This window comes from Daphnia carinata, chromosome 6, assembly GCF_022539665.2.
Source record: "Daphnia carinata strain CSIRO-1 chromosome 6, CSIRO_AGI_Dcar_HiC_V3, whole genome shotgun sequence".
In the NCBI taxonomy this organism is placed as follows: Eukaryota; Metazoa; Arthropoda; class Branchiopoda; order Diplostraca; family Daphniidae; genus Daphnia; species Daphnia carinata.
Window position 1 is genome coordinate 9,174,547 of NC_081336.1, and position 27,559 is coordinate 9,202,105.

The 27,559-nt window shown below is 39.7% G+C and overlaps 2 protein-coding genes and 4 long non-coding RNA genes across 6 annotated transcripts; 5 read left to right on the top strand and 1 right to left on the bottom strand.

Annotated features, from left to right (window-relative positions):
* Positions 1 to 97: 97 nt before the first annotated feature.
* On the top strand, positions 98 to 910 carry LOC130699653 (uncharacterized). The gene is made up of 4 exons (XR_009003494.2): positions 98 to 316; positions 373 to 602; positions 664 to 737; positions 840 to 910. It is a non-coding gene; the product is annotated as an uncharacterized LOC130699653 (long non-coding RNA).
* A 3,483-nt stretch (positions 911 to 4,393) lies between these two features.
* Positions 4,394 to 5,737, bottom strand: LOC130699700 (uncharacterized). The gene is made up of 6 exons (XR_009003532.2): positions 5,669 to 5,737; positions 5,473 to 5,592; positions 5,258 to 5,396; positions 4,837 to 5,197; positions 4,624 to 4,775; positions 4,394 to 4,569 (listed from the first exon to the last, which is right to left on the bottom strand). It is a non-coding gene; the product is annotated as an uncharacterized LOC130699700 (long non-coding RNA).
* A 6,875-nt stretch (positions 5,738 to 12,612) lies between these two features.
* LOC130699663 (uncharacterized) lies at positions 12,613 to 19,159 on the top strand. The gene is made up of 5 exons (XM_059495768.1): positions 12,613 to 12,699; positions 12,779 to 12,934; positions 13,988 to 15,016; positions 15,050 to 15,087; positions 15,147 to 19,159. Exons 1-5 carry the CDS (start codon positions 12,613 to 12,615, stop codon positions 18,580 to 18,582), a joined length of 4,746 nt encoding a protein of 1,581 aa, XP_059351751.1. The 3' UTR covers positions 18,583 to 19,159.
* Positions 19,160 to 19,733: 574 nt separating this feature from the next.
* LOC130699681 (uncharacterized) lies at positions 19,734 to 20,491 on the top strand. The gene has a single exon (XM_057521894.2). The coding sequence runs from the start codon at positions 19,851 to 19,853 to the stop codon at positions 20,382 to 20,384; it is 534 nt and encodes a 177-aa protein (XP_057377877.1). The 5' UTR covers positions 19,734 to 19,850; the 3' UTR covers positions 20,385 to 20,491.
* Positions 20,492 to 21,005: 514 nt separating this feature from the next.
* On the top strand, positions 21,006 to 22,061 carry LOC130699704 (uncharacterized). The gene is made up of 4 exons (XR_009003537.1): positions 21,006 to 21,136; positions 21,206 to 21,530; positions 21,603 to 21,754; positions 21,828 to 22,061. It is a non-coding gene; the product is annotated as an uncharacterized LOC130699704 (long non-coding RNA).
* Positions 22,062 to 23,243: 1,182 nt separating this feature from the next.
* Positions 23,244 to 24,055, top strand: LOC130699665 (uncharacterized). The gene is made up of 3 exons (XR_009003495.1): positions 23,244 to 23,378; positions 23,689 to 23,850; positions 23,917 to 24,055. It is a non-coding gene; the product is annotated as an uncharacterized LOC130699665 (long non-coding RNA).
* Positions 24,056 to 27,559: the final 3,504 nt, after the last annotated feature.

A 27,559-nucleotide genomic window follows, 5' to 3' on the forward strand; every position in this document is an offset into this window, starting at 1 on the left:
CAAAACAAACTAGATGTCGCTGGTGCGCTTTTAAAATGGCGTTGTGTTTACCTGTGACAGTGGTGTGATCGTTGAAACCTGTGTTCGAAAGTTTTCGTTTAAAATGTTGTAGTCGAGTAGAAAGTTATAGAAAACTAACGTCGATTAAGTGTTTTATTGCTTGTGTTAGTTTTTGGAAGTGAAGCACACCAAATAGTTAATTGTTTTTGTAACGGGCAATCTTGTAAGCTATGCAAGATGCCAGTTCCAAACAGTCACAGATTGCTCTGTCAAAAAACTATGACCTTAACATTCCATCATGCTACTCTATTTAGAGGTATTTAACTTGTATGTGGCCATTAGTATACCATTTGGCATGATTTTGACTTTAAGATCTAGCTTGTGAAACTTACAACGGAAAGAAGGCTAACCAGGAAGAACGTCACCTGTGATGTGCATTCTTAGAATCAGCACACCACTGTCTAATTCAACTACCCCTTTGCCTACTCATCAGAATCAGCTTTAATCTGCTAAATGGATTGTGCACCTCTTGGTTTGGTTTCCAAAGCTTAACCATTACCAACCAACACAAGTAGACAAGGGCATCGAAACAATCCCTTTTGGTATTGCAAGTTTGAGACTTATCTAGTGTTGCCTTTCTTTAAATTTCGTATCCTATCGTAGGTCTGCTAAACCTTCACCATCTTCAGCAAAATTACCAGCCCTACAGCTTCCGCAGTCTTCAGACAACGTCATAGGTAACTTCTCTTTTATAATTACACCACTAATTTTATATTCCACATGGAGTTACACGTTTTTTTTAATATTTATCATTTATATTATTCGTCCCTCTTCACCAGGCTTTTCGCCCCGTCCGTCACCCAGTCTTCGCCTCGTCCGTCGCCCCGTCTTCGCCTCGTCCGTCGCCCCGTCTTCGCCTCGTCCGTCGCCTCGTCCGTCGCCCCGTCCGTCGCCTCGTCTTCGCCTCGTCCGTCGCCTCGTCCGTCGCCTCGTCCGTCGCGTCGTCCGTCGCGTCGTCCGTCGCCTCGTCTTCGCCTCGTTCGTCGCGTCGTCTTCACCTCGTCCGTCGCCTCGTCTTCGCCTCGCCCGTCGCCCCGTCTTCGCCTCGCCCGTTGCCTCATCATCGCCTCGCCCGTCGCCCCGTCATCGCCTCGTCCGTCGTCGCCTCGTGGTCGCCCATCGCCGTCTCGTCCGTTGCTGTGTCGTCGCCTTATCTTCATGGTATCGTTATATTTTGTATTGTATGTAATATGTAATGTAATTAACCCGTTGGCTGCCACCCATCTTTGAATCCCCTTTTTTTTTTTTAGCTTGACAGGGACGGGCCGCGCTGTTCTGCTCCATGGTCTATTTGCCATGGGGTGGAGCAGCGCCACTGCCCAAGATTGGCCGTATGGCCCCAAAGGCAATGCACCACAGGGAAATCCCTTGAACGATGCGATAGATGAGACCTGGGGTGTGCATTCCCGTAAAGGTCTCATCATCGTGTCAGCCCGGCCCCCCGGCCCCCTCTATCGCTATCCCTAAGATAGCGATGTAGAAACTGTAGTTTAGATGGCGTGGCAGCCAACGGGTTAGTTTTAAGTGTATTTGTGTATGTATTTTTGTATTGTATGTGTAATATGTATAGTGGTGGATTTGTGGGTGGAAGGAGGGAAAATAAAAAGCTTTAAATAATAATTACATTTGTTTTTATTTATTTATTTGTATGTAGACTGATACGGGGATCGAACCCAAGAATTCTAGTATGCCAAGCAGAAGCTATGTCGATATTCCATCTACATTTTGTTTGTTAGTAAAAGGCCTTCCATAATAACCTAGTGTCGACACTATTTCAATATACGCATCAAAATCTAAGTGTATGATTTTAAGGACAGTCATGGTGCAATGGTAGCGTGCAGGGCTGGAATGCTAAATATCTGTGGTTCAAATCCCAGATTCGCAACTAATGCGTGTCAAGCGAAACCAGCGTAGAAAAATTCTGCGTTGGATGCTTCCGACTTCTAATGGAAAGAATTTTTGCCATTTTCCGTTATTTCAACAAATAAACGAGTGCCGTATTACAAATCTCTACATGGTGTATCTAGGATTTGAACCCTAGACCTTCGGCTTACGAGGCCGATGCTCTACCATTGAGGCATTTCACATATTCTAATACTGTTGTTATTAATAGTGAATTTAGGAATGAGTTTTGGACTTACAAAAGGAAAAGGAAGCTTCCTTTTCGTTGCCTGAACATACACTGGCTTTCTTCTCGAACAGATACCTGTCTTTGCCAGTACATTGGCTGGTTTGGAAAACTGATGCCACAACCCAGAACACTGGCCTTTCCAAATACCAATATCTAGTTTTTTCTCAGACGGTTGTTTTTCTACCAGGTACCAGATATTGCACATTAGTTGTAAAACAAATTTCTCAATTTTTCCCTAGGGTGTTTTTTTACAATACATACAGCACCTTTTTCGTTTTTTCTACCTGCCCCTCGCTTTTGGCAGCGGTGACGTAGGTAACGTCAAAAGAAAAAATCGCGATCACCACAGCTCTGTAGAATAACAGTTTATATGAAATTGTGCATTTGTCAAACAAAAAAAACAACACATTTTCAGAAAGTTTTTAACTTGTACAAAAACAACAAGCTAACAGAAAAAATCCGCCATATTTAACAAGGCAAAACAGGGCACACGAAAACAGACAATCGTACTAACTGATTTGAGAATCTAAATAATTTTTTCCCTACCATTTCTTCTACGATAATGCTTCGTTTGTTTTCTGTCACAGCCCACTGTCCACAATAATGCACTTACCTTACATCAAGTTGAATGCAGTCACACCCGGATCTCGTTCATACGGTTGCTGGCTGTAGCAATAAGCGTCAAACCACGGCGTCCCTTCAAACTCCATGTGGATGGGCGGCGGATGCAAACGTTGCGTGGCTCGGATTTGATGGTGATGCTTTTGCTGAGGGAAATCAATGGAAGAGGTTAGTTTGTACTTAAAAAATATCGTTATTGGTCTAGAGAATCAATAATTACTTTGCTGATTCATAGTTTGCAATGTTATTGATATTGTCCTAAAACTCAATATCTCTATTCATCAATACTTTCAGATTTATGGCTGATCTAAGGTCTGGAAAGCTTCAACGCTCCACATCTTCTGTGAAAGCTAATGCCATCACATCACGAACTGGTTTGGGTTTCAGAATAATATGATCCAAAAATGAAAAACTGAAGAAAAACCATAAGAAAAGTTATATTAGAATTGTTTTTAGAAGGATAAGCAGATACCTATATGACGTTGGTAGCTTGCGAACACCAATAATAAGGTCCTTCCTTCCATATTAATCCATCAATACTTTTTACATGGCTTATTTTTTCTCCTTAGAAAATCAGGTATGAACATTATTGGTTTTTGTCAGCTTACATCTGTTTAAATTTATGAAAATAAACATCACATTTTCATCATTTGGTCACTGTTTCCAATATTATGTTATTCTAATCGTTCAGTAAGAAAAAAAAAACAAGCAATTTCATACCAGAATTCCATCAGACCAATTCCAGGAGAAATTGTGCTTATTGAATTTCCTCGCGTTTCGTGAACTCCAAGCAGAAACGCAACCGGATCTCTTGAACCAAATAAATGAAGAACCTACCAGATATTTGCAAACGCAAATAAATGATGAAAGTGCAAAACAGTATGGAGTCTGCCCCCAAAAGGCTGCCATCTGGTAGAAGAGAAGTGAAACATTTTATCCTACCCTAGATTGCTAGATTACTTTAATGTTCTGAAAATAAAAACGCATTATAAAATTGAATGTGAATCCTTTGAGTAACACGAATGCAATAAAAACAGCTTAAATTATACAAATGCACGTCACGAAAGTTGTCGCGTCACGTAAGTGTGTACTCAGCTGGTCATGTCAAATAGATTTTTAATTCGATTTTCGAAATGCCCACGAATATTCTTTCCGTGAACCGCTACTATATCCAACTAAAAACAAACTGGTTTTCTGACATCATATCTGAATTCAAATTCAAAATTATGTGTTTTTCTAGCAATCCAGGTGACTGAAAAAAAAATAAAGCTTTGTGTTGTTTTAAAATCTGAACTGGACTTTCCCTAGATGCCGACAGATGTCTTGGAAATTGATGAAACAAATGGTAAACCAGAAAACAGAAGTTACCAATATAAACGTGGAACAAATGGCATTTCCAGTGCCCGATCCCGCTGCAACAATGGGTTATTCGCGACTGAATCCGTAAATAAGTCCGACTTTTGGGAAGAGTGACGTGTGGACGCGGGCTGGCTAAAATATTTTGGCAGCAGACCGCAGTTGCCTGACACTAAAATAGCCATCGTATAATACGGGGCTACAAAATGAGGAATTTATAAAAAACCCATTGCAAACGTTTAATGGCGCATCAAAATGCATTCCCTCCTTTTAGCCATCCCGTTTTTGATGATGTCAAAAATTGTACCACTAATCATCAGATCGGATAAAAAGGCGACGGACAATCAACATTCCATGCCGTGACTTTCCATTATATATTAAATTTCTTCTCAATCGCCACCCTGCATCAATTAAAACAGTTATGAAATTAATGGAAAAGAAAGACTTCAATTTACTTGCCAACTGTGATTCCCAAGGTACTAAAATATTCAGAATATCGTTAGTAGCAGTTGACGTTCCTTAAACGCCATTAATTCGCGCATATTTTTTCCCAGGCAAGTGACATATGAGCGGTTCCTTGGTCTCATCAATTCTAAGAACAACTTTCCTAAAAGATGGCAAGCAATAAAGATGAATTTATTTTCGATTGACACAAAGTAGTGGATTACCTAAGTTCACGTTTGGAGTGGATGCAAAATGATTTTACACAATTGTATCTATAATCTTACTTAAACCTTGGTTTAACTGATCTTCATGGGGGGTAAGGATGGGCAGCTTAATTGTCATCAAGAAGTCCTTGAAATCCATAAGACGAACTGCTTTCACCGAAATGGGGTCCAAATCATATCCTACAGACACAAACTGAATCAGCTCATTGGTAGACTATCATGCACTCGAGTAGGTTTGACTTGCCTTGATGAGTTTCTTTGCCAAGGTTGCCTTGACCCAGTGGTGACAGTTTTATGGCCAGCTGTTGAGACGTATTGGTAACAAATATCTTCTAAGGATTACACAAATCACTGCATGGATCTTCAATAAAACTTTATAAAGATAATTGTTTTGGTCACTTAACTTAAAGTTATCTCTTACTTCTGTAATCGGAAATGCAAGGAAGCAGAGTTATGGTGAGAACACAAACATATTCATCACACTTGGGTTCATCATCGACATCGATAGAGTACCATGTCCCATCATGCTATAAGAAGCTACATGGCAGTTGTCACAAAGCCTGGATGACAAAATCTATCATTACATCGATATTTATCGGATTTTAGCGTACCATTCGCCTGTCAAGCATTTCGTACTGCATAGGTGTTCGGGAATAATCACGGCTGTACGAGTGCTACAGCTTGAATATGGCTCGTTGTTGTATTTGCTGAGGGCTCTTAATCCCGAAACTGACTCGTTTTCACAGTTGGATGAATCTATTGGAAGGATTAGAATTTTTAGATGATGTGACATAAAGGATGTCATGAGAAATTATGGATAAAACAGTAATACATTACGCTGACTTTCTAGGATGCTTCTGCAACGGACACGTCACACGTCCGTGCACGTCCGATCTTTAAGCCAACCATAGGTAGATTTAACAGTAATGAGTTTACCGATCCATAGTTGCCATATTTCGAAATCATCTTCCTTCATTTTGCAGACGTAGATGGCGGCAGAGTCATAGAGAATATTCTCTATGACTCTGGATGGCGGGTTTTGCTGGCGATGTTTTACCTGGTTTTACTATCGCCAGAGTCATAGAAACCTAGTTTCTATGACTCTGCTATCGCTGTTCGTTTTCACGCTTGACATTTGTGCTGGAAACTGAAGTTGATAGATTGTATTAATTTGTTTACGTCATCTTTAGTAAACAATTCTCGATACAAAACTGTTAAGTGAATTCTCAAATCAAATTCTATCCCAAATATGAAATTCAATTACACTTCTTATTTCCATCGCCATCTTTTTCAGTGTAATTAATGTATGCTATTTATGATATTTGGCAATGCTGCCTACGAACTGGGGTGAGGGAAAAGCGGGAATATAAGCTCAGCAGTTTCCTCACTGTCAATTCAACTCACATCCACGAAGGTTGTGTTACGTGTCGCTTTCTGCTCGTCGCAATTTCAGTTATCAGCCACATTTGGCTGCAACTATTAAGTGTTCACATCAAATGTGTAAAACGCAACTTTAAGCAGCGTATCATCTGGATGAATTTCTGCTGAACAATCTGAAAACTGGCATTCATGTAGTGCATCACTTAGATGATTGACTAGAAAGCACAAAGAACGATCATGGCAAGACGTATAGCTGATTGAAAGAGAATTTGCACGCTCAATAGGAATGCGGCAACCACGACTTTCCTTTCAGTCAAGACCAGATAATTATTCTATGCCTGTGCTGCGTTCGAAGGCAATAAATAGTGGAAGAAGTTCTCTGCTCCATTTCCAGGTCAGTTTTAGACATGTTTTGCTTTCGGTTTGCATGTGTCATGGCACTTTGGTGTCCCAGAAGCGCCTGAAGTCTCGTCCTCCCAGTCGTTTGGTTGCGATATTTTCAAAATTACAACCGCTTTTGCTGTTTTCCTTCTATTGATTTACGAGAGATCCTTGAAAATTATACGATTTAAGAATGTAGTGAATGCCTCTTATGGTCGCCTACAAATGATAGGCTTTTCACTCCATTCTTTCCTGGCCACTTGGCCATTGGGCGCCATTTCTGCTTCGATGGCGTCTTAGAGTGAGGGGTATTGGGTTGACATCGTTTTGGTCGAACTGACTAGCAATGCAAGTGGCATGTGTTTTGGTTAGAAGTGGGGAAACATAAGTTGTTTTCTCAATCATCAGCTTGCTTGGCAGAATTGTTTGAAGAACTGTCTCTCAATCACGACTTGATTTGTTTGTTTTTTCGCTTTTTGTTTCCCCATCCTTTTGAAGCTCATATCAGGAAAAGTGGCTTTTTCTCGGTAGATGTCTGCACGTTTAAAAAAATCATAAAATCAACTGTATACAAGCAGATGATTTGGCTAAAAACAAATCGACAGACATTGCCAGTCATATAATAGGAGTGTTTTTAAAACTTATTTAAATACTTGTATTATTAAATGGCTGTAGTCACAACAACAAACAACAACAAATGGACAGAGATTGTCAGTCTACAATATGGGGCTTTTAAAAAATCATTTCAATACTTGAATTATTAAATGGCTGTGCTGTTCATGTGAACTACACACCTTGACATTTTGCTAAATCTGACTTGAGGCCATGGTGATTTATTTTATTGTGTCATTGTTCTCTCATGGACGAACCTAACAATTCTTGAGATAGCATTTTTCAATGTTTTGTTTAGTTCTTTTTTGTTGTGGTTGCAACATTACTACAAGCTGGCAAGAACAGATTTAACGGTCGAGTTTGACGTTCTTACTGTTTTCACGTTGAATATTCTTTTTACATTTGACTAGGAGAATTGTTAATCCTTTATGATCCCAGTTAGCTCTCTCAAGTACAGCGGTTTCTTGTTTGTCCTTTAGTTGACGAAGAAAACTTGTTCAACCGAAACACCGATTTTTAGTATTTCACATCTGCATGTGCTTGAATGTTATATCGTTTTCTCCTTTACACATTAGTTAGGGATAACCATGGCCTTGCTCTCTTTCCTTACGTTTGTCACACCAATACATTTACAATAGGCCCCAATCCCACGTCTGGTGCGTCGTCTTTGACTTCATTTTTTATGTTTTTTCGCGTTTGCCGCCCTTTTTTCATTATTCGAGATTTTTATTATTATTATTTTTTTCCCAACGTTTACCTAGGTTCTTTACTGCTCTGATTGTTTTCCTGTATCAGTTACTTTAGAAATTGAAATGAAATAATTTTCCAAAGAGAAAAGAAGCCTGTTGAACTGATGATGAATCACCTGTTGGTTTTTATCCTTTGATGCTTTCTTTCGTTTTGAAGTCGTTTGCTAAATGAGTTGCAATCAACTTTGAGCTCAATGTTAATGTTATTCAGCCTGTCTAAAACAGCCAAGAGAGCGAGAAAATTGTGTTTTCTATGGGCAAAAAGTAAAAGATTTCAGAATATGAGACAGTCGGTTTATTTTTATTTTCCGAAGTCAAAGTGCATTGCATCCAGAGGTGCTGAAACCAGTTATAATTCAGCTAAAAAACTGCTTCGTCGAGTAGTTTTAGGATTTCGTCCTTGTTGCTAAACTTGTTATGATAGCGTAAATAATCTCGAGCATCGTGGCCGTTGGATAAGACAAGATTTCCCAGTTGGATTAAGAGTTGAATGGCGTCAATTAAATTTGGACTTGAATTTGATTTACACAAATAATGGAGCGCATTCAATCCCAGATTGTCCTTTGCATTCACATCAATTCCCAGTTGGATTAAAAGTTGAATAGCGTCAATTAAATTTGCGCTTGAATTCCATTTACACAAATAATGGAGCGCAGTCATTTCAAATCTCTCTTTTGCATTAACATCAATTCCCTGTTTGATTAAAAGTTGAATGGCGTCAATTAAATTTGGGCTTGAATTTGATTCACACAGATAATGGAGCGGATTCCGTTCCCAAATAGAGTCCTTTGCATTCACATCAATTCCCAGTTGGATTAAGAGTTGAATGGCGTCAATTAAATTTGAGCTTGAATTGAATCCACACAAATAATGGAGCGCATTCCTTCCCGAATTGTCTTTTGCATTCACATCAATTCCTAGTTTGATTAAGAGTTGAGAGGCGTCAATTAAATTTGGGCTTGACTTTAATTGACACAAAAGATGGAGCGCATTCTTTCCCCATTCGTTCTTTGCATTCACATCAATTCCCAGTTGGATTAAGAGTTTAATGGCGTCAATTAAATTTGGGCTTGAATTTGGTTCGCACAAATAATGAAGTGCATTCCTTCCCGAATTGTCTTTTGCATTCACATCAATTCCCAGTTGGATTAAGCGTTGAAGGGCGTCAATTAAATTTGGGCTTGACTTTAATTGACACAAAAGATGGAGCGCATTCTTTCCCCTTTTGTCCTTTGCATTCACATCGATTCCCAGTTGGATCAAGAGTTGAATGGCGTCAATTAAATTTGGGCTTGAATTATACCAACACAAATAATGGAGTGCATTCATTGTCGAATTGTCTTTTGCATTCACATCAATTCCTAGTTTGATTAAGAGTTGAGAGGCGTCAATTAAATTTGGGCTTGAATTCCATTTACACAAAAGATGGAGCGCATTCTTTCCCCTTTTGTCCTTTGCATTCACATCGATTCCCAGTTGGATCAAGAGTTGCATGGCGTCAATTAAATTTGGGCTTGATTTTGATTTACACAAATGATGGAGCGCATTCCATCCATAATAATAGTCCTTTGCATTCACATCAATTCCCAGTTGGATTAAAAGTTGAATGGCGTCAATTAAATTTGGGCTTGAATTTGATTTACACAAATGATGGAGCGCATTCCATCCATAATAATAGTCCTTTGCATTCACATCAATTCCCAGTTGGATTAAGAGTTTGATTAACAAATAATGAATGGCAGTCATTTCATCTCTCTTTTGCATTAACATCAATTCCCTGTTTGATTAAAAGTTGAATGGCGTCAATGAAATTTGGGCTTGAATTTGATTCACACAGATAATGGAGCGGATTCCGTTCCCTAATAGAGTCCTTTGCATTCACATCAATTCCCAGTTGGATTAAGAGTTGAATGGCTTCAATTAAATTTGAGCTTGAATTGAATCCACACAAATAATGGAGCGCATTCCTTCCCGAATTGTCTTTTGCATTCACATCAATTCCTAGTTTGATTAAGAGTTGAGAGGCGTCAATTAAATTTGGGCTTGACTTTAATTGACACAGAAGATGGAGCGCATTCTTTCCCCTTTTGTCCTTTGCATTCACATCAATTCCCAGTGGGATTAAGAGTTGAATGGCGTCAATTAAATTTGGGCTTGATTTTGATTCACACAAATAATGGAGCGCATTCCTTCTCGACTTGCTCTTTGCATTCACATCAATTCCCAGTTGGGTTAAGAGTTGAATGGCCCCAATTAAATTTGGGCTTGAATTCCGTGTACACAAATAATGGAGCGCATTCCTTCCCGAAGTGCTCTTTGCATTCACATCAATTCCCAGTTGGATTAAAAGTTGAATGGTGACAATTAAATTTGGGCTTGAATTTGATTCACACAACCAATGGAGCGCGTTCCATCCACTATTGCCTTTTGCATTCACATCGATTCCTAGTTGGATTAAGAGTTGAATGGCGTCAATTAAATTTAGGCTTGAATTGTTTACACACAAAAAATGGAGCGCATTCCTCCCTATTTCGTCCTGTGCATTCACATCAATTCCCAGTTGGATTAAGAGTTGAATGGCGTCAATTAAATTTGGGCTTGAATTTGATTTACAAAAATAATGCAGCGCATTCATTCTATCATTGTCCTTTGCATTCACGTCGATTCCGTTTCCGATTAAGAGTTGAATGGCGTCGATTAATTTTGGATTTGAATAGTTCCGACACAAAAGATGGAGCGCATTCCTTCCGTCTTTGTCTTTTGCGTTCAGGTTAACTCGGAACTGAATTAATTCTTTTATTTTTCCCGTTAGATCCAATCGCGAATCACTCCCACACATTTCAAGCAATTCATTTTCTTTTCCAGTGAGCTAAATTGAAAAGAATTAAAGTGGGCATAATGTGATTGCTCGACTTGCCCTTAAATTCATTATACCTTATCCTTGATCGAGTTTAACCGAAAGACTCTTTCCAGTTTTTCTTTTTTGAAGTCTTCTTTCAGTCTCATTCTTTCATTGGGGTCGTTTTTCGACATTTTTTCCAACAGGTTGGGAGAAACTGAGACGAGATGACTTCAACTTTCACTAACTTGCGTCTGACCACAAATGAACAACTGCAATATCAATCGAAACTGAACCACTCCTGCCCGCCGCTACCTTCCCTATTCAAAAGATGGATGAAAAGATAACGTGAATAGTTCAATAACAAAGTCAGTCAGTTGACCGCTAACGGATGGGCTTTGGGCAGAAGATGTTTATCAGAGACGTCCATTCGGTTTACACATGATTGTCCAATCTCGAGTAAAGTTACAACCTAATCCTAGCGTTAGTACTCGTCAGTGCCTCGAAATCCTGGTGACAATACAGTGTTATCTACTAGCCAGGTTTATCAGTAGTGACAAGCGTCTCTTACACAACGATTCGAGAACAACAAAAAATAATGATGAATTTTTTTATTCTAATAAAAACTGACATCCTGTTCCCCATCGTTTACTCTATATTATTACTTCAAGCCTCGATCATCATAGCCTTTTTTTTTATTGTGTATTTCATTTACAATTTTAGGTGATTTTTGGGATGTGAAATATTACCATTTTTGGTTAAGGATGTATTCATTATCTTTGTTTTACCATGGTAAACAATGTGTTTATTTTCATGTAGTCATCACCGAAAATGCGCCGCTACCCCTATCGATAACCAAGGGCCTCCCCCAACCCCCTTTTCGCTCTTTGTTTCCTTTGTATTTTTCTTTTGTTTTTGCTGCTCCTGTTAACAGGAGACGTTTCTCTAATTTAAATTCACGATAAAACATGTAACTGTTACCGTTAATCGCGTTTCGACAAAATGAACTGAATTAACCGGTTAATTCAGTTCATCGCGTTGTTTTCTACATTGTGGATCTTTTCTACACATTTTGACTATATTACAAAAAGATTGCTAACAGTGTCAATCAGTTTTCAACTTGTTGACGTCAGTGCTATATCTGTAGCAGCTAACTAGGAGCAATAACGCGATTTTTTTTAACTTATCAGCCGGGAATTTTCTGTTAGCCAATCCATCCATTATCTTGACGTGTGTTGACGCGTTTATACGTATTTTTTAGTTAATTTTCCGTTTTTTTTTTATAAGGTTTGAAGCAATTAGGCAACGTGTAATTTGTACGAAAAGAAAGGAGAAGGGGTAACAAAAGAAAAGTATATAAAGACGTCTGATCATTAGTTTTACACATGCTGTATGTCGATGGTGTCTATCTGAAAGACGTGGATGTTTGGTGCTGGCTCTGATTACAGGTTTAAACAGTTTTGTAAGGGTTTCATTTTCTAACTAGGAGTAACAAATTTTAAAATTATGTTAACCCCCAAACCTGATGAAGCATGAATAGCAGACTGGAGCAGAGTCATAGAGATTCTCTATGACTCTGCGATAGATATACCGATCCACATTTGCCATATTTCGAAATCATCGTCCTTCATTTTGCAGACGTAAATGGCGGGAGGTCTTTATCTACGGCGGGAGAAAGAAAAAAGAAAAAGCCTGATTTATTTTTTTCGGTAAACTGGATTGCCATATTTGCTCCTGAAATGTAAATTGTTTACCGTAAAAATTACGGAGGCAGACATTGACACCCACTTTGACAAATTCGTGTTTGTGGTGAATATGCCAAACGAATACCACTTTGAAGCCATTTTACAAACTGGAGATGTGAGCAAGTACTATCCTTGCAAAGAATGCAAACAGCAGACAGTCTGTTGCAGGAAATTAGGAAATGAGGTGGGGTCCAAGGAAGATACCAAGCAAGACATGGCTGTTAAATTAATGCATTTTTTTGGATACAATTGAAATAATTGAGTGCATTACCACATCATCGCTGAGATATTCAACTGTCAAAAACGTTTCAGCCATTCCAATATTGGAACAGGAAAATGCATCAATGGGCCACCTGGTGATATCACCTAGTCAATTACAACCCCTAGAAGAAGTGGAAGGATGAAAAAAAGTAGCTTCAGCTCTGCATGAAACTCAAAGAGGTACGTAATACAATGTATTTTGTTGAATTATCATCCAATTTGAGTCAGCTAACATCTTGTCTTGTTGTAAAATATTTTTGAACCTGTTAACTACAGAAATTTCATGTCAGAAAAGCACAGTAGATGATGAAGGACATAGGGGTGCACTTGTAAAGAAAAGTTGGTTTTTTTCAGATTGAACATCTTAATCGTGGAATCCCAAAAAAAGCATTTTGTGTTATGATTTTTCTTTTTTTTTAATCTATAGGTGTATGGTTTCAAAAATCAACGCCCTAAACAAAATCGGAAATTTCAATCCACCGGCCAAAAATGCTAGGAAAAAAAAAATCAAACAATCATCGCATTTCATGTCTGGCCACGAGTGTCTCATACCTACGCTGTATATAATCAGCATGTTACCGAGCACGTTATCGACATTTTGAGATTGCTGCAGAGATATTGACGTTATCTACGTGAACGATTTTGTACCGGGTAATGCTAAAGTTCCCAGTCATTTTTCTATAGCTTATTGATAAAGAATGATTCAAAAAACTGCATCACGCCAACTTTGTTGAACCTGTGAATTGCGACAAGCGCATCTCTTCTCGACCTGACCCGTTTGTCGATCGATTGTCGTCATCGGTGCATCTCAAACAAGGTAAAGAAGCTAACCTTTTTTATTTATCTCAAATCGTTATCAATCAAATACAGTTTAAGTCATTCAGGGGGGGACAAAGAATCACGTAACAAACTGGCGAAAAACGCTGTCTATTTCAGCAGGTTGCAGTTCTCTTTGTTAGTCATTGCAACAGAATTTTTGTGGTGGATCGCCTACAAAAAAGAACAGAAATCCAGTCGGCGTCTATCGAGATAACGTTATCTCGTATTGGCATTAACTGCCAAGATAAAAGTTTTAGCCTCTACTGAAGTGGTAAACATTTTAATTAATACAAATTCTTCAAATCAGGTCAGTGAAATGATTTTACATTCCATTTAGGGGTTTCCAAATTCATCATTTTGGGTAGAAAAACAGTCTGATGCTTTGCCTAATGGCATCGGTAGAAAATGAAAATCGTGGGCCAGTGTGTGGCCACAATGACGATGTCACCCTAGGGGAGAATGAATCTGTTGGGCGTTTAGTTGGAACTAAACCGAAAGATTACGAGGAATCCCTCTACATCCCGAGGCGAGTGAAATTTGCATTTGGCAAATCGCGCAAATCGTGCCCTTTGCACAAATGTTTTATAGCTGATCTAGCCAAGCGTTTGGAATGTCCTGAGGAAAAACTAAGCGGGGAATGCAGAATCAGTTTGCAGGGCCAAATCGAGTGGTTGGGCGATACTAATCTCAAACGCCGCAATAAAATTTGGGAAAACATAGCACAAATGAACGACCAAACGTCAGGCGAAATTGAAGAAGAGAGCCATTTGATTGAGTTTGACGAGCGCTGCAAAAAAATTTGGAAAACCATAACAGAAATAATCGATTCAGCGCCAGGCGTAATTTATGACGAGAGCCATTTGATTTGGTGTGAGGAGAAGCTGAATGAGCATCCAGTTGTCATCATATGTGGAGTGGCTGGAACAGGCAAATCGACTCTCCTCTCCCACTACTACAGTGAAATAAAGAAGAAGAAACCTGACTGTTGGGTTATCAGATTGAATTTAGTTGAACATGCTGACGCCATATTGAAACTCGATAGAAGCACACCTGATTTGATTGGATTTCTCATCGATGATATGCACGTCATCGACAGTAAAAGCCCGTTTTCTCGCTCGTTGCTGAACGACCGGTACGATACGGGCAAGCTGATCGTTTTCATGTTCGATGGCTACGATGAAATCGGTGAAGAATGCCAAGAAATTGTGATCCAAATGATGAAGTCCATTCAAAAGAAGGGCATTCAATTGTACGTCACTACCCGCTCCCACATGGCCCACCATCTGCAATACGAATTGTGTCAGTTGGCTTATTATTTGGAAAATTTCAACAAAGAGGACCAGATCAGTTGCCTGGCCAAGTATTGGAAGAAAGAATTGAAACTGGAAGATAGAGTTCAAGATGAAGTGCAAGAAATGAAGATGAAGAAGATCGAGGAATTTGCAGAATTGCTAGTGGATCGGGTCGACTCTCCTCTCCACTTCTACAGTGAAATAAAGAAGAAGAAACCTGGCTGTTGGGTTGATCGGATACTCTGAAAGACGAAGAAAGAGCCTTCATCGGAATCCCTTTGCAATGCAGAATTCTCGCCGAATGCTACCAGCAAAATGTTGACGATGTTGTGCGAAGCAATGCTGAAAATGAAGTAACTCGACAATCTGGTGAATTGGCATCCCAAAAACTGTTGGCGTTACTTGACGATCAGCAATTCGATTTAGTTAGTCTGTACAGCAAATTGATGGGAAAAAAACGCAATATATTTCTATTGGAAAAAACCAACACTTCCAAATCCGATGATATAAAGGATGACGCTATTACGATTTTGCTGAAGAAAATCGAGTCTCGTCTAACTAAATGGGCAGTGGAAACCATCATCACTAAACCAAATATCCTTGAAATGTTTTGGCCAGCGAAAATTTCGCACAAATCCAGCGATGATGTGGCTCATGTAGAAAGTGTTCTTGCGAAAAACGCGCTGAAATTTGGGTTAACGTTTTCGAATGGAGATGGAATGCGACCTCAGTTCTTGCACCGGACTTTTGCCGAATATTTAGTCGCCAAATATCTTTACAAAGGATTTCATCCCGATGACAACCGTCACAACAAACTGCTGGAAAATGAATCCATTCGAAAATTGATTGTGAACAAAATCTTGGCCTCCAAGGAATACGACGGAGTTCAAGTGTTTTTCGATGGCATGGTGAAGACTTTGGTCGATGAGAATGAAGAATGGAGTAAGAAAATTAATGATCGTAAATTACCGGATCGATTCACGAAGATGATGACACACGAGAGCGAGGACGTCCAACCTTACTTTGAGAAGGCCATCCATTTTTCTATTTTGAATTGGAAAGGCAACATATTCCGATTGTTTTGTGACTGTCTTGATGCCACATTCGAAAAACATCAAGTTTCTCAATTTGTAATGAGGTCCTTAATCGGATGGTCACCCGATTTTTATTCGCGCACTTTTTTTGAAGAAAGCAAGTTCTTTAAACGATTCATCAATTATTTCGGCATCGATCCACGCGACCAGAATGTGTTTCTTACAGATGACTACCGTACGTCTATGACTATAGAACGTCTTGTTGGACATATGTTCCCAGATAGTGTTTTTCAGTTAAAGAAAAACCGGGACGGGCACCTGGAAACGTTGGATGACCTTCTTGAGTTTTTGGATCAACGGAATGTGGCTTTCGATAAATATCTCCGTCGTCTGGAGTCCTCTGAAGATGACCGAATCAAAAATGCTTTGTTATATTTGATTTGTCACGACAAATATCGTAGTAATCTGAAAAGATTTCTCGCGCTTTTGTCCAAATCGGAAGCTTATTCGGACGATACGAAGTTCGCCAACTTGTTAATTATAGTTTTCCAGTCTGAAAAACAACTGATGACTGGGCGAATTGCCGAAACCCTGACTATTTTAGACGGACTAGGTCGGTCTAGTCTTCTCGTTCAACTTACCGGCGAAGTTTTATCAAAAGATCCGGAAGCATTTCAGAATATTTACCAACCGTGTCGACTAGCAGAAGAGGACGCCATCCCGACGAAACTCGCCATCCTATTGGAAAGGGATTCTTATGACATGACTCTTCTTCATCGAGCAGCGTTCTACGGAGACGTCAACATAGTCGAGCAAATATTAGCAAGATTTCGCCAGCTGAAACTCAGAAAATTTAAAAAAGCAGTGCCCAAGGTGATGCTTCAAGGTTTCACTCCGTTTTACTTTGCCATGGTTAAAAATCACAAGGAAGTCTGTTCCAAACTGTTGGCCTTTGTCAAAGACATATTTCCCAACGCAGTGACGGGCGAGTTAACCGAGTTAAACAGATCCATTCGCCAGTCACTTGATCACGCCATGAAATCGGAAAATGTAGAAATGTTTCAACTGATATTGAACGTCGTCAAGAAAGAATTAGGACATGCTTGTCTCCTTCACCTGGTAACAACCACATCTACATTTCCTGGAGATTCTATTTTCGATTACTGCAGGTCGAAAAAATTATTCAACGCCATGGTGAAGATCATCGTCAATCGAGACGACGTTGTAGACTACAAATGTTTGCATGACCTGATTTTCAACAAATACAGAAGAGCAAAGAGTGCTTTAGAACGCATTGATGCCGAAAATCTGCAGGGGTTGTTATCAGTAGAAGGCGCTGGTCCCTTTACCAAGCGTTTTATTACGGGTGACCTAGAGGGGGATTTCGTTTTTTTGTCAAGTCATCTGTTAGAGAATTTTGACAAAACACAACTCTTGGATTTCGTGCAAACGATTACCATTCACGCCGAACGAGCTGAGCTGAGGAGCAGCATTTGGGTAGTCATCCTAGGATCGAAATCCACTTATTTACCTGGATGGGAACTGGGTGCAAGGCAAGTCGGAGCCATTGTAAAGTGTTTGACTTGCGTATCGAATAAACTCGGAGGTGATTGCGCTAAAGAATTGTTGCTCCACAAAGACGATCGTGGCTACGTTGTTCGTCATCTGTCGCCAAAAACCGTTAAACTCATGTTGAATTGTTTACCAGAGAAAAACCAAGAGGAAATTAAAAAGGAGTGGAAGGAAAAGGTTTCGCCAATGACACACGACACGTTCATCAAAGAGGACTCTAAGGTTTACGGGGATAGCCGGCATATCGCCTTACATTACAGTGATATTTTCCTATTTTACTTGGTTTATGGCAGTGAAATGCAACTCAGCAATTGCGTCGATATTCTCACATCGACTTGTTTGATTGGCAGAAAACAGCGCAGTCTATGGAGTTACATCTTTAAATATTGTCCGGAAACGAAGACGAACGAAATATTGAAATCTGTTTCGCAAATTTTCGGTTGGGAGGCCGTGCTGTTGTTGCTGAACCACGAAATGGATGGATCTCCTCTCTTACTGAAAGCTTTGTTGAGGGGAAATGACATTGACGGACGGCTGGATGTGTTACCAGTAGAAAAACGAAATGACATTCAACTAGATATTGAACAAAAAGCTGCCGATTTCATTGATGAATTGTTTCTCCATCCCGAGACCTATTTCAACGTACTGGATGGACCACGTTTCAAACGACTAACCCTTTTAAAATTTGTAATCGATTACAGTAATGGCAGACAACGTGAACAGTTTGTACACAATATCACGAGAGTATTCGAACCACAATCTCTCCCTGAATCGTTACCACGTGTAGAGCACAGTATATGGACTTGGGTTTTACTCCCTGAACGCGGGGAAAAAATTCCTTTTGGCATTGTAGAACTGGACACATTTTTAAAACGCGTTTCCGAAAAACTGGGTACAAAAGCCGTCAAGGAGTTGGTGCTCCATGAATTCAGAAATCAACCATTCATATATTTTTTTGTGGAAGGAGAGTACAGGGGTGTAGCTCATGTGATGCTCGCCCATTTGGATGCAATTGATCGCACACAGATTTGTAGTCAAATCGATGAATTTTTGCGACGATAATTCGACTTCAGATGATAATTGGCCTTCAGATGATGACTCTTGAACGTACGAAACTGGAATCTTTTGTTGCAATCTCGTCCGTTTCCAAGACGGGATGACTCACGCTACCAACAGTTTTTTTTCATTCTGTTTTTTTTTTGCGTCATGGCCGAAGGGGAATTTAGGCGACCTTTAACTTTTCAATAATGACAACAACTACATAAGGTCTGTAAACACGTTTTGGAGAAAACTCTGCGTTCAAATTGGTGGCGGAAGTAAAGACAAACGATGTGGGAAGAAGAAAATTGCACGATGACGTACAAGTAGAATGTATTGCTGTAATAATGGATGTCTAAATACAAGATAAATTGACGCATTCGAGTCCTCATACAAACATTCATTTTACTACTCATCATTACGGTTCTCGTGATAAACAGAAGAGCCAATCACGAACTAGCAGTCAGCCATCACGAATGTTTCCTATTCCCCCTTTTTCCCACTCGTCTGACGGACTGATCGTAAATCGAGAATAGCCTGCGGTCGACGACAAGGTCACGCTGAAAGCAAAACAATTCGCCCTTGCCTGCCAATGTAAACAGCGGACACCTTTTATTGTCCGGCAAGAAACGACGCTTTTCTTGCAATTGCCTCTACAATATCAGTATGTTATTGACACTGAGCAGCAAATCTGATGGGGACCGTGCAACCGAGTTATTTTTAAACTAGGAAACAAGTTGTCAATGGCTACTCACGCATCTTAACTCGAGGGTAGAGGCACAAGGAATTTAAATGGAAATGCATCTTCATCTTAAAAATTGGCAACAGCTGCCGGCTAATTCACAGCCATTGAGTCTGAGTAAACAGAGCATTTATAGTTCAATGTTTTAACGCTTCGTTCAACCGAATGTGGCATCATCTACTAGAGACGTCACGTTTCCGTTCGCCGATAAAGCCGATAGTTGAGCGATTTCGGGAGTGCGGTGCTGTGCAGTGTTGTGCAGATCGTTCGCTTCTACACTAGATGTCATCTGCGACGCCTATCGTGAGGCGAAGAAACGCACCTCCAGCTCAACATTTCATAGCTGCAAGTCACGCTGCACGAACGCTTCTTCGTCTGCTTGGTGCCTCGTGAAGCAAAGGATCGAACTCGTTTAAATTGGTGACGAGTGCCTTTACGTTTAGTATGAAGCTTGGCAATCGTGCGTGTGAAAAGCAACTAGCCAAAGAAGTTCCTAAGCAAAAATTTTAAAACGGTTCGAGTTCTTGCTGAAGACATCACGTGTAGAAGGATGGGATCGTCAAGCTCGTCCATGTCAAACTCACGATCCAGGAGTACCGGTGCGGCTTACACGAAAAAATTGTATTTTGATCCTGAGGCCGATTCGTCCGAGGGTCGTGATTATTGGATAACTGATGCTGAATTACGTGAAACACTGTCAGAGCTGGTCGACGTCACAGAGCGCATTGTTGAGGTTAGGTATTACAAGCACCCACTAGGCGCGTGGCAGTTGACGGACCATTTGTTGCATCACGCTTTCATTGTATTCGAAACGAACGCGTGGTGGTGGTCCATCGAGAAAAACGACGAAGGCGTCACCATTCAGCGATCAAAGGACTTTGACAGCGTTTGCTATAGGTACAGGCGATCCAAGCGTAAGACTAGCATTGGAAAAGGTGTTGAAATGGTGAAAAAAGCATCTGGAAGCACGACAGTGATGGAGCTGATTAATCACATTTGGAGGAAAAATTATCTAAATCAGGAATACGACGCTCTGTCGTACAACTGCCAACACTTTGCTGATTTGATTTATGAGTTCATTTAAAACTATTCTAGTTATTCCTTTCTTCCTTAACTTGTAGTGCTTTATTCCCCTTGCAGTCTTGATTCAGTGCAGCATTTTAGCCCATGAAACCAATACAAACTCTTTTAGGAATTTCAAAACATATATGCATAATCATGGATTGTATTAGTCCGGTTTTTCACAAAAGACGAATAATAAAACTTTACTTCTGAACAATGATTCATATATTTCAATCTCAAAAAAAATTGTTATTGCATGGTATTTAAAAAAAAAAGAAAAAAGAAAAAAAAACTATTTTTTGAGCGCAGCTGTGAGCGATCTGGCAACGCCAGCTGTCATTTTTGACCCCTCCTCCTTACAATAAGACTGAAGTGACGTAGCAGTTCATTTTGGTGGGTACTTGTTTTACTTTCTCAAATGTTATCTGTCGATATCCTTCTGCTTATAGCGTTGTAGCCTATTTAATTAATGGAAATTTCTTCCTATATCTGTCGAGCCAATTTTAAAAGCATTTGGTGTTAAAATCGGGTGCAATTTTCCTATTTTGCAATTAATTTCTTACCGGGTTTTTACTACTAGAAGTGGCACGGTTTACCTAGAATGTAAAATTCAAAGGTTTACACATCGCGATCTTTTTCCATTTCTGAATTTAATCATATTATTTCATGTCATCCATACATCCAGAATGATGAGTTGTCACCTTCACAGCTGTGTTCAGCATCTTTGCATACCTCCGCTTCATTGGGTTTGTAATGGGGATAATCAAATCTGTGGTTAGTCAATCGATACGATTACGAAAGAAAAAACGGGGCATAGTCTAACGATTTTAATTTTTTGTTTAGGTTTAGATGGATGTCTAGGAGACAGTAGGGATTTTCCTCATTTCCCTTTGCTCGTTTGCGTGGCATGTTAGGCTGGTAAAGCCAATCGAACTTGGCACCATGCTGTCTACACTTTCCTTTCTTTTTCTTCATTTGTGCACTACACCTCCACCCCAGTGGCAGGCAGACGTGGCCAGACTTGATTTTTCGTTAGAAAGATCATCATTGTGCTCATTGTGCTTTCGATTGTTGATGTGACTCGATGTGTTCGTGTACACCTCCGCTATTAAAATATGTTTGTGTGAATCGCAGGTGAAGCCATGCTGGATGGACGCTCGGATGCAAGGTAAGAAAAACCAAGTCAAACATCTCAATTGACTCATTAAAAACAAAGCAATTATCGAAATTATGTCTACAGATAATCTTTGCGTTTGTTCCACCCGCTGGAATATGCGGCGAATGGTTGACTCTTGTTGTTTCCTTGGTTTTCATTGGTAATGTGACTGCCATCTTTGGAGATTTGGCCGGCATTTTTTCGGTGTGTCGTCGGACTCGATGACGCCGTTACTGGTAACTTTTCTACAAAAAAAAGTTACTTTTAAATGATTCTTTTAATTTAATGTTTGAATACAAAACAAAACAGCCATTAGATTTGTGACGTTGGGGATATCCCTGCCGGTTCTGTTCGCAAGTCGTGCTGCTGCGATTAACGAAAAATATGCTGACAACGCTATTGGAAACGTGACTGGAAGTAATTCGGTCAACGTCTTCCTTACTAAATAATTCTCTATTTTATATCTTCCAGATTTCCATGCTAATATTAAATGTGACGGAGTTGCGCTTCTAAGGTTCCTTATTACGTTTGCATAACAATGAAAAATACACGTATTAAAGGCCAATCAAGTGTGTAGGGAGGTCGACTTATGACATCAAATTCGTGTCCTAGCGTTATTCGAACTGGAAATTAATTACAAAACTTCGTAAAGATGCTAATCTAAACAGGAAGAAAATGTTGGATTTTTGGAATTTAGAGTGACATTTACAATGTTCGAAAATTTTTATTTTCATTAAAAAGAAGAATGATCACTACGCCATCTATGATCACGTTTCAATACTACGCTGGGGCAACAGGCACTTGAAATCAAATATGTCGTTCTTTTTAAATGTTGGAATGCACTCCGAGATAGTTACATTATCTATGTGCATGACCCCAGAGATAAGGAGATGGGACACGACCGTGTTAAAGCCGCCATGACACTTTTTGGGGCAGCATCTAGCGGCTAATTCCCTCCCTTCATCATTAGCAGACGAATTCCCTGCAAGGAACCAATGTGACAGGCGGCTAATTTGAATATGGGAAAGGAAAGTCGGACATTTTACCAGATAAAAACACACAACGAAAGTTCTGTGACTCGGAGGGCATTGAAAACTCGGAGAATCAAAAGGGGTCGATTTTCTGGAATTTTTGGCTCACAAATACTTTCCATTCCAGTTTCCATTGAATTGTTTCCAGGGAACCTGTTAGCTAATTATCAAATTTTATACTGCAAAATACCCAGGCTCAGTTTACAAGTTGTTACAGTAGTAGTTACAATTTAATTTTAGTCATGAAACTTTCTTTTGTATGTTATTAACTGGCGCATTGTTTAACTCTCCGTGACCATTTCAAATCAGCCGCCTGTAACAATGCTTGTTTGGAGGGAATTCGTCTGCTAATGAGAAAGGGAGGGAATTAGCCGCTAGATGGAGTGCCGAAATCTGTCATGGCGGCTTTCCCTATTCCGTGTCCCATCTCCTTATCTCTGCATGACCCTATACCGTGAAACGAAATTTTTCCCGCGTATTTTTCCATCAGCCATTAATGTGCTATAAAACATTTCGTTGCACTCAAAGTTGTTTTACACTATTGTAACAAAAGATCAAAATACCTCTACTATTGGAAAACTATGTTAAAATTGATTATTGCTAATTAATATTAATATGTTTTGATTAAAATATAACAGCGATAGCAAAAAATTGACCTGGCAATCACACCACGCGACTGAAAATCCTTCTGCTACCTAGAACAATCAGTAGTCTCGTGGCGTAGAAATAAATTTCAAAACTAAAAATAATTTGATTTGAATTAAATAATTGATTTTCTGATTCCTTTTATTATCACAGCAGTCTGCTTGACCTCCAGCCGCTGTATCAGGTAATTAAATATCTTTTTAATGTAATTTTTTAAAATTTATTGTTACTTTAGATTTTTTAAATTCTTCATTCGATCCCTCGGCATGTTGGGTAATTTTATGTTGTTTTATTGTTCGTTTGGTAAGTATCGGTTTGTTAATATTGGTGGCGTGGTCCCACTGCATTGTATTATCGGCCTAACCTGTCATTTTGCTAGGACTCCTTTCATATATTATAATTAACTGGCCCATATGCCATTTTCTAAATCACTGAGTATATCTGTACTCAATTTCCTGAAACATTTTGCTATAAAGACATTGTTCTTTGTTTAGACAGGTGTGGTTCTCTTCGTCAACAATTATTGAAACATACTAGCTCTGGATCAACTTCAACGAAATACAATTATCTGAGCATCTACGAAGGCAACATTGTCTTCTAAAGAGTTATCTGTCAAGATACAGATAACATCTTGTACCCTTTTGCAGTTGAAAAAAGTGAAAATAATTTAAAAATATTGATTATTTAATTTATGCTAATGATACTATTTTGACTTCACATAGGGTTTCCATGTTCACCATTTTGGTCATTTGATACTTTGCTAAATGGCATTGAAAAACAAGCAGGACAATCAACCAATCTTGGAAGGTGACGACATCTCCCCCTACACGCAACAGGATGAATCCTTAAAGCAAAAGATGCTATCGAAAATAGTTTCATTCCAAGGGAGAATGAAACTGTTGGGCGTTTAGTTGGAACCAAAGCAGAAGCTGTATTGGATTCCTTAGAAGAGCTTCTACGTCCTGAAGGAGGAAAAATCATCATTCCATCGTTCGATTCATCCCGTTTCGAGAAATCCATTTACATCGAGAGACGGGTGAAATTTGCATTTGGCAAATCTTGTAATTTGCACGGACGTTTCATCGCTGACCTAGCCAAGCGTTTGAAATGCACTGTAGAAAACTTAAACAGGGAATGTAGAATCAGTTCGCAGGGCCAAATCGAATGGTTCGTCGATGACAAGCGCCGCAAACAAATTTGGGAAAAAATAAAACAAATGAACGACCAAACGTCAGGAAAAATTGAAGAAGACAGCCATATAATTCAGTTGGACGAGGAGCTGGATCAGCAGCCGGTTGTCATCATCTGTGGCTTGGCTGGAGCCGGCAAATCGACTCTCCTCTCCCACTACTACAGTGAAATAAAGAAGAAGAAGCCTGACTGTTGGGTTATCAGATTGAATTTAGCTGAACATTGTGACGTCATATTGAAACTCGATAGTAGCAGACCTGACTTGATTGCATTCCTCATCAATCATCTACATGTCATCAACCCTAAATGCCCATTTTCTCGCTCGTTGCTGAATCACCGGTTGGAGAGGGGTGAGCAGATCGTTTTCATGTTTGATGGCTACGATGAAATCGATGAAAAATGCCAGGAAATTGCGGTTAAGCTAATGAAGTTTATTCAAGAGAAGAAGAGTATTCCACTGTTCGTTACTACCCGTTCCCATTTGGCCCACCATCTGCAATACGAATTATGTCAGTTGGCTTACTATTTGGAAAAATTTGACGTAAAAGACCAGATCGATTACCTTACCAGTTATTGGACGAATGAACCGCCACCGCTAAAAGCTGGACCCATCAGGGATTTTGCTGTTGCGCTGGTGGATCGTGTGTCAGAGACTCTGAAAGACGAAGAAAGAGCTTTCATCGGAATCCCTTTACAATGCAGAATTCTCGCCGAATGCTACCAGAAAAATGTTGGCGACATTATGGAAAGCAATGCTGTGAATAACGTAACATTCCAATCTGACGAATTGGTATCACAAAAACTGTTGAATTTACTTGACGATAAAAAATTCGATTTAATTAGTCTGTACAGCAAATTGATGGATACAAAACGCAACATCTTTTTAGAAGGAAAAAGCAAAACCGGTCCCAATCTGAATGTGGCTGTTGATATGAATAATACGATAAAGACAATCGAGTTTCGATTAACGAAATTGGCAGTCGAAACCATCATCCCAGAGCCAAGTATCCTTGAAATGTTTAGGCTAACTAAATATCGGCACAAATCCAGCCATGATGTGGCTCAAGAAGAAAAGAATCTTGCCATCAACTGTCTGAAATATGGGTTAACATTTTCGAGTGGAGATGTAATGCGACCTAAATTCTTGCATCGGACGTTTGCCGAGTATTTAGTCGCCAAATATCTTTACGAAGGATTCCATCCCGATGAGGAACGTTACAACAAACTGCTGGAAAATGAATCCATTCGAAAATTAATTCTTAATAAAATCTTGGCCTCTGAGCAATACGACGGAGTTCAAATGTTTCTCGATGGCATGGTGAAGACTTTGGTCGATGAGGATGAAGAATGGCGTCGTTTAATTGTGTGTCATCAACTACCGGATCGCCTAAAAAAATTGTCTAAATCTTTATTTACTCAGTTACTTCCCGATTATACGCCGTATTGGGCATTCGATAGGATGCGGATGCACCGACCTGAGTTTACGATCGCCCTCCATTTTTCACTTTCGAATAGGAAAGGGAACATATTCCTATTGTTGTGTGACTGTCTCGATGCCACATTTCATAGACGTCAAGTCCGCTGGGCAATGTGTACTATCTTCAAATCGCCATTCCCTTTCATTTTGGACACCGTTTTTGAAGAAAGCAGGATCTTTAAACGATTCATCAATTATTTCGACATCTATCCAAATGACCCCGCTATGTATTGTGTTATATACACACTTATAGGAGGCATGGTGCCATATAATTCTGCTGACTTCATCGAAAAAGTTCTATCGGGAACCGATGCGGGCGCCAGCAAACGATGAACGACATACTTAAATTTTTGGAAAACCAGCACATCGCTTTTGACAAATATTTATGTCGAAACAATCAACGCATAATCCAAGGAATTTTGGAATTTCTTATTTGCCATGACAACTACCGTAGTCATCTGGAAAGATTTCTGCAGTTTCTGTCCAAATCGAAAGCTTATTCGGACGATTCGAAGTTAACCGGATTGTTAATTCAAGTTTTCCAGTCTAAAGATCAACGGGTGACTGGGCGAATTGCCGAAACACTGGAGATTTTACAAGAACTAGGACGGTCTGCTGTTCTCGCCAAACTTTACATCGTCCTTTTATTTAAAGAGCCGGAAGCATTTCAGAATGTTTACCAACCGTGCCGACTAGAAAAAGACGAAGGGTCTCAGATCGACCGCAACAGACTGTTGGAAAGAGATTCTTACGGCATGTCTCTTCTTCACGGAGCAGCCTTCTACGGGGACGTCGACATAGTCGGCCAAATATTAGCAAGATTTAGCCGGCCATTTCTCCACATAAGAGCTAAAGAAGCAATTCGCAAGGTGGTGCTTGAGGGTTTCACTCCGTTTTACTTTGCCGCTGCAAAAAATCACGAAGAAGTATGTTCCAAACTGTTGGTCTTTGTGAAAGACTTTTTCCCGACGCACTGACGGAGTTGACTAAGCTAAACACATTCATTCACTGGTCACTTGATCACGCCATGAAATCGGAAAATGCAGAAATGTTTCAACTGATATCGAAGGTCGTCAAGAAAGAACTAGGACGTGATTACCTCCTTGACCTGTTCACAACCACACATCCATTTCCATGTATCTTCTACGATGGCTGCCGGTCGTACAAATTATTCAACGCCATGGCGAAGACCATCGTCGATCGAGATGGTGTTGTAGACTACAAATGTCTGCATGACCTGATTTTTTACAATAACGGAATAGAAACCAATGCTTTACGATGCATTAATGCCGAACATCTACAGGGGTTGCTATCAGTAGAAGGCGCTGGTCCCTTCACGAAACGTTTGCTTACGGATAACCTATTGAAGAATTTTGAAGTGTTGTCAAATCTGTTAAAGAATTTTAACGAAACACAACTCTTGGATTTCGTCGAAGTGATTACTTTTACAGGTGATACCGAAATAGTAAGAAGTAAATTGACCTATATGTTTCATGTTGATGGTGATCCAGCGGGTAGCAACAGGAGCAAACGCCTTCTGCTGAAATACGCCTTCGACGATTTAATTTTCACAAGTGGTAATGGCATCAGAATCGTTCATGGCAGACAAATTGTGCCGAAGAACAGCTTGTGGGGAGACTTCCTACAATCGACGAGCATCGGTATAACTGATGGTGATCTGTCGACAAAAGACAGCC

Coding starts and splice junctions, on each gene's coding strand:
- LOC130699663 (XM_059495768.1), top strand. CDS start 12,613: ATGCCAAACGAATACCACTTTGAAGCCATTTTACAAACTGGAGATGTG. Junction 12,700..12,778: donor AAGAATGCAAACAGCAGACA/GTCTGTTGCAGG, acceptor AATTAATGCATT/TTTTTGGATACAATTGAAAT. Junction 15,088..15,146: donor GAATTGCTAGTGGATCGGGT/CGACTCTCCTCT, acceptor GCTGTTGGGTTG/ATCGGATACTCTGAAAGACG.
- LOC130699681 (XM_057521894.2), top strand. CDS start 19,851: ATGGGATCGTCAAGCTCGTCCATGTCAAACTCACGATCCAGGAGTACC.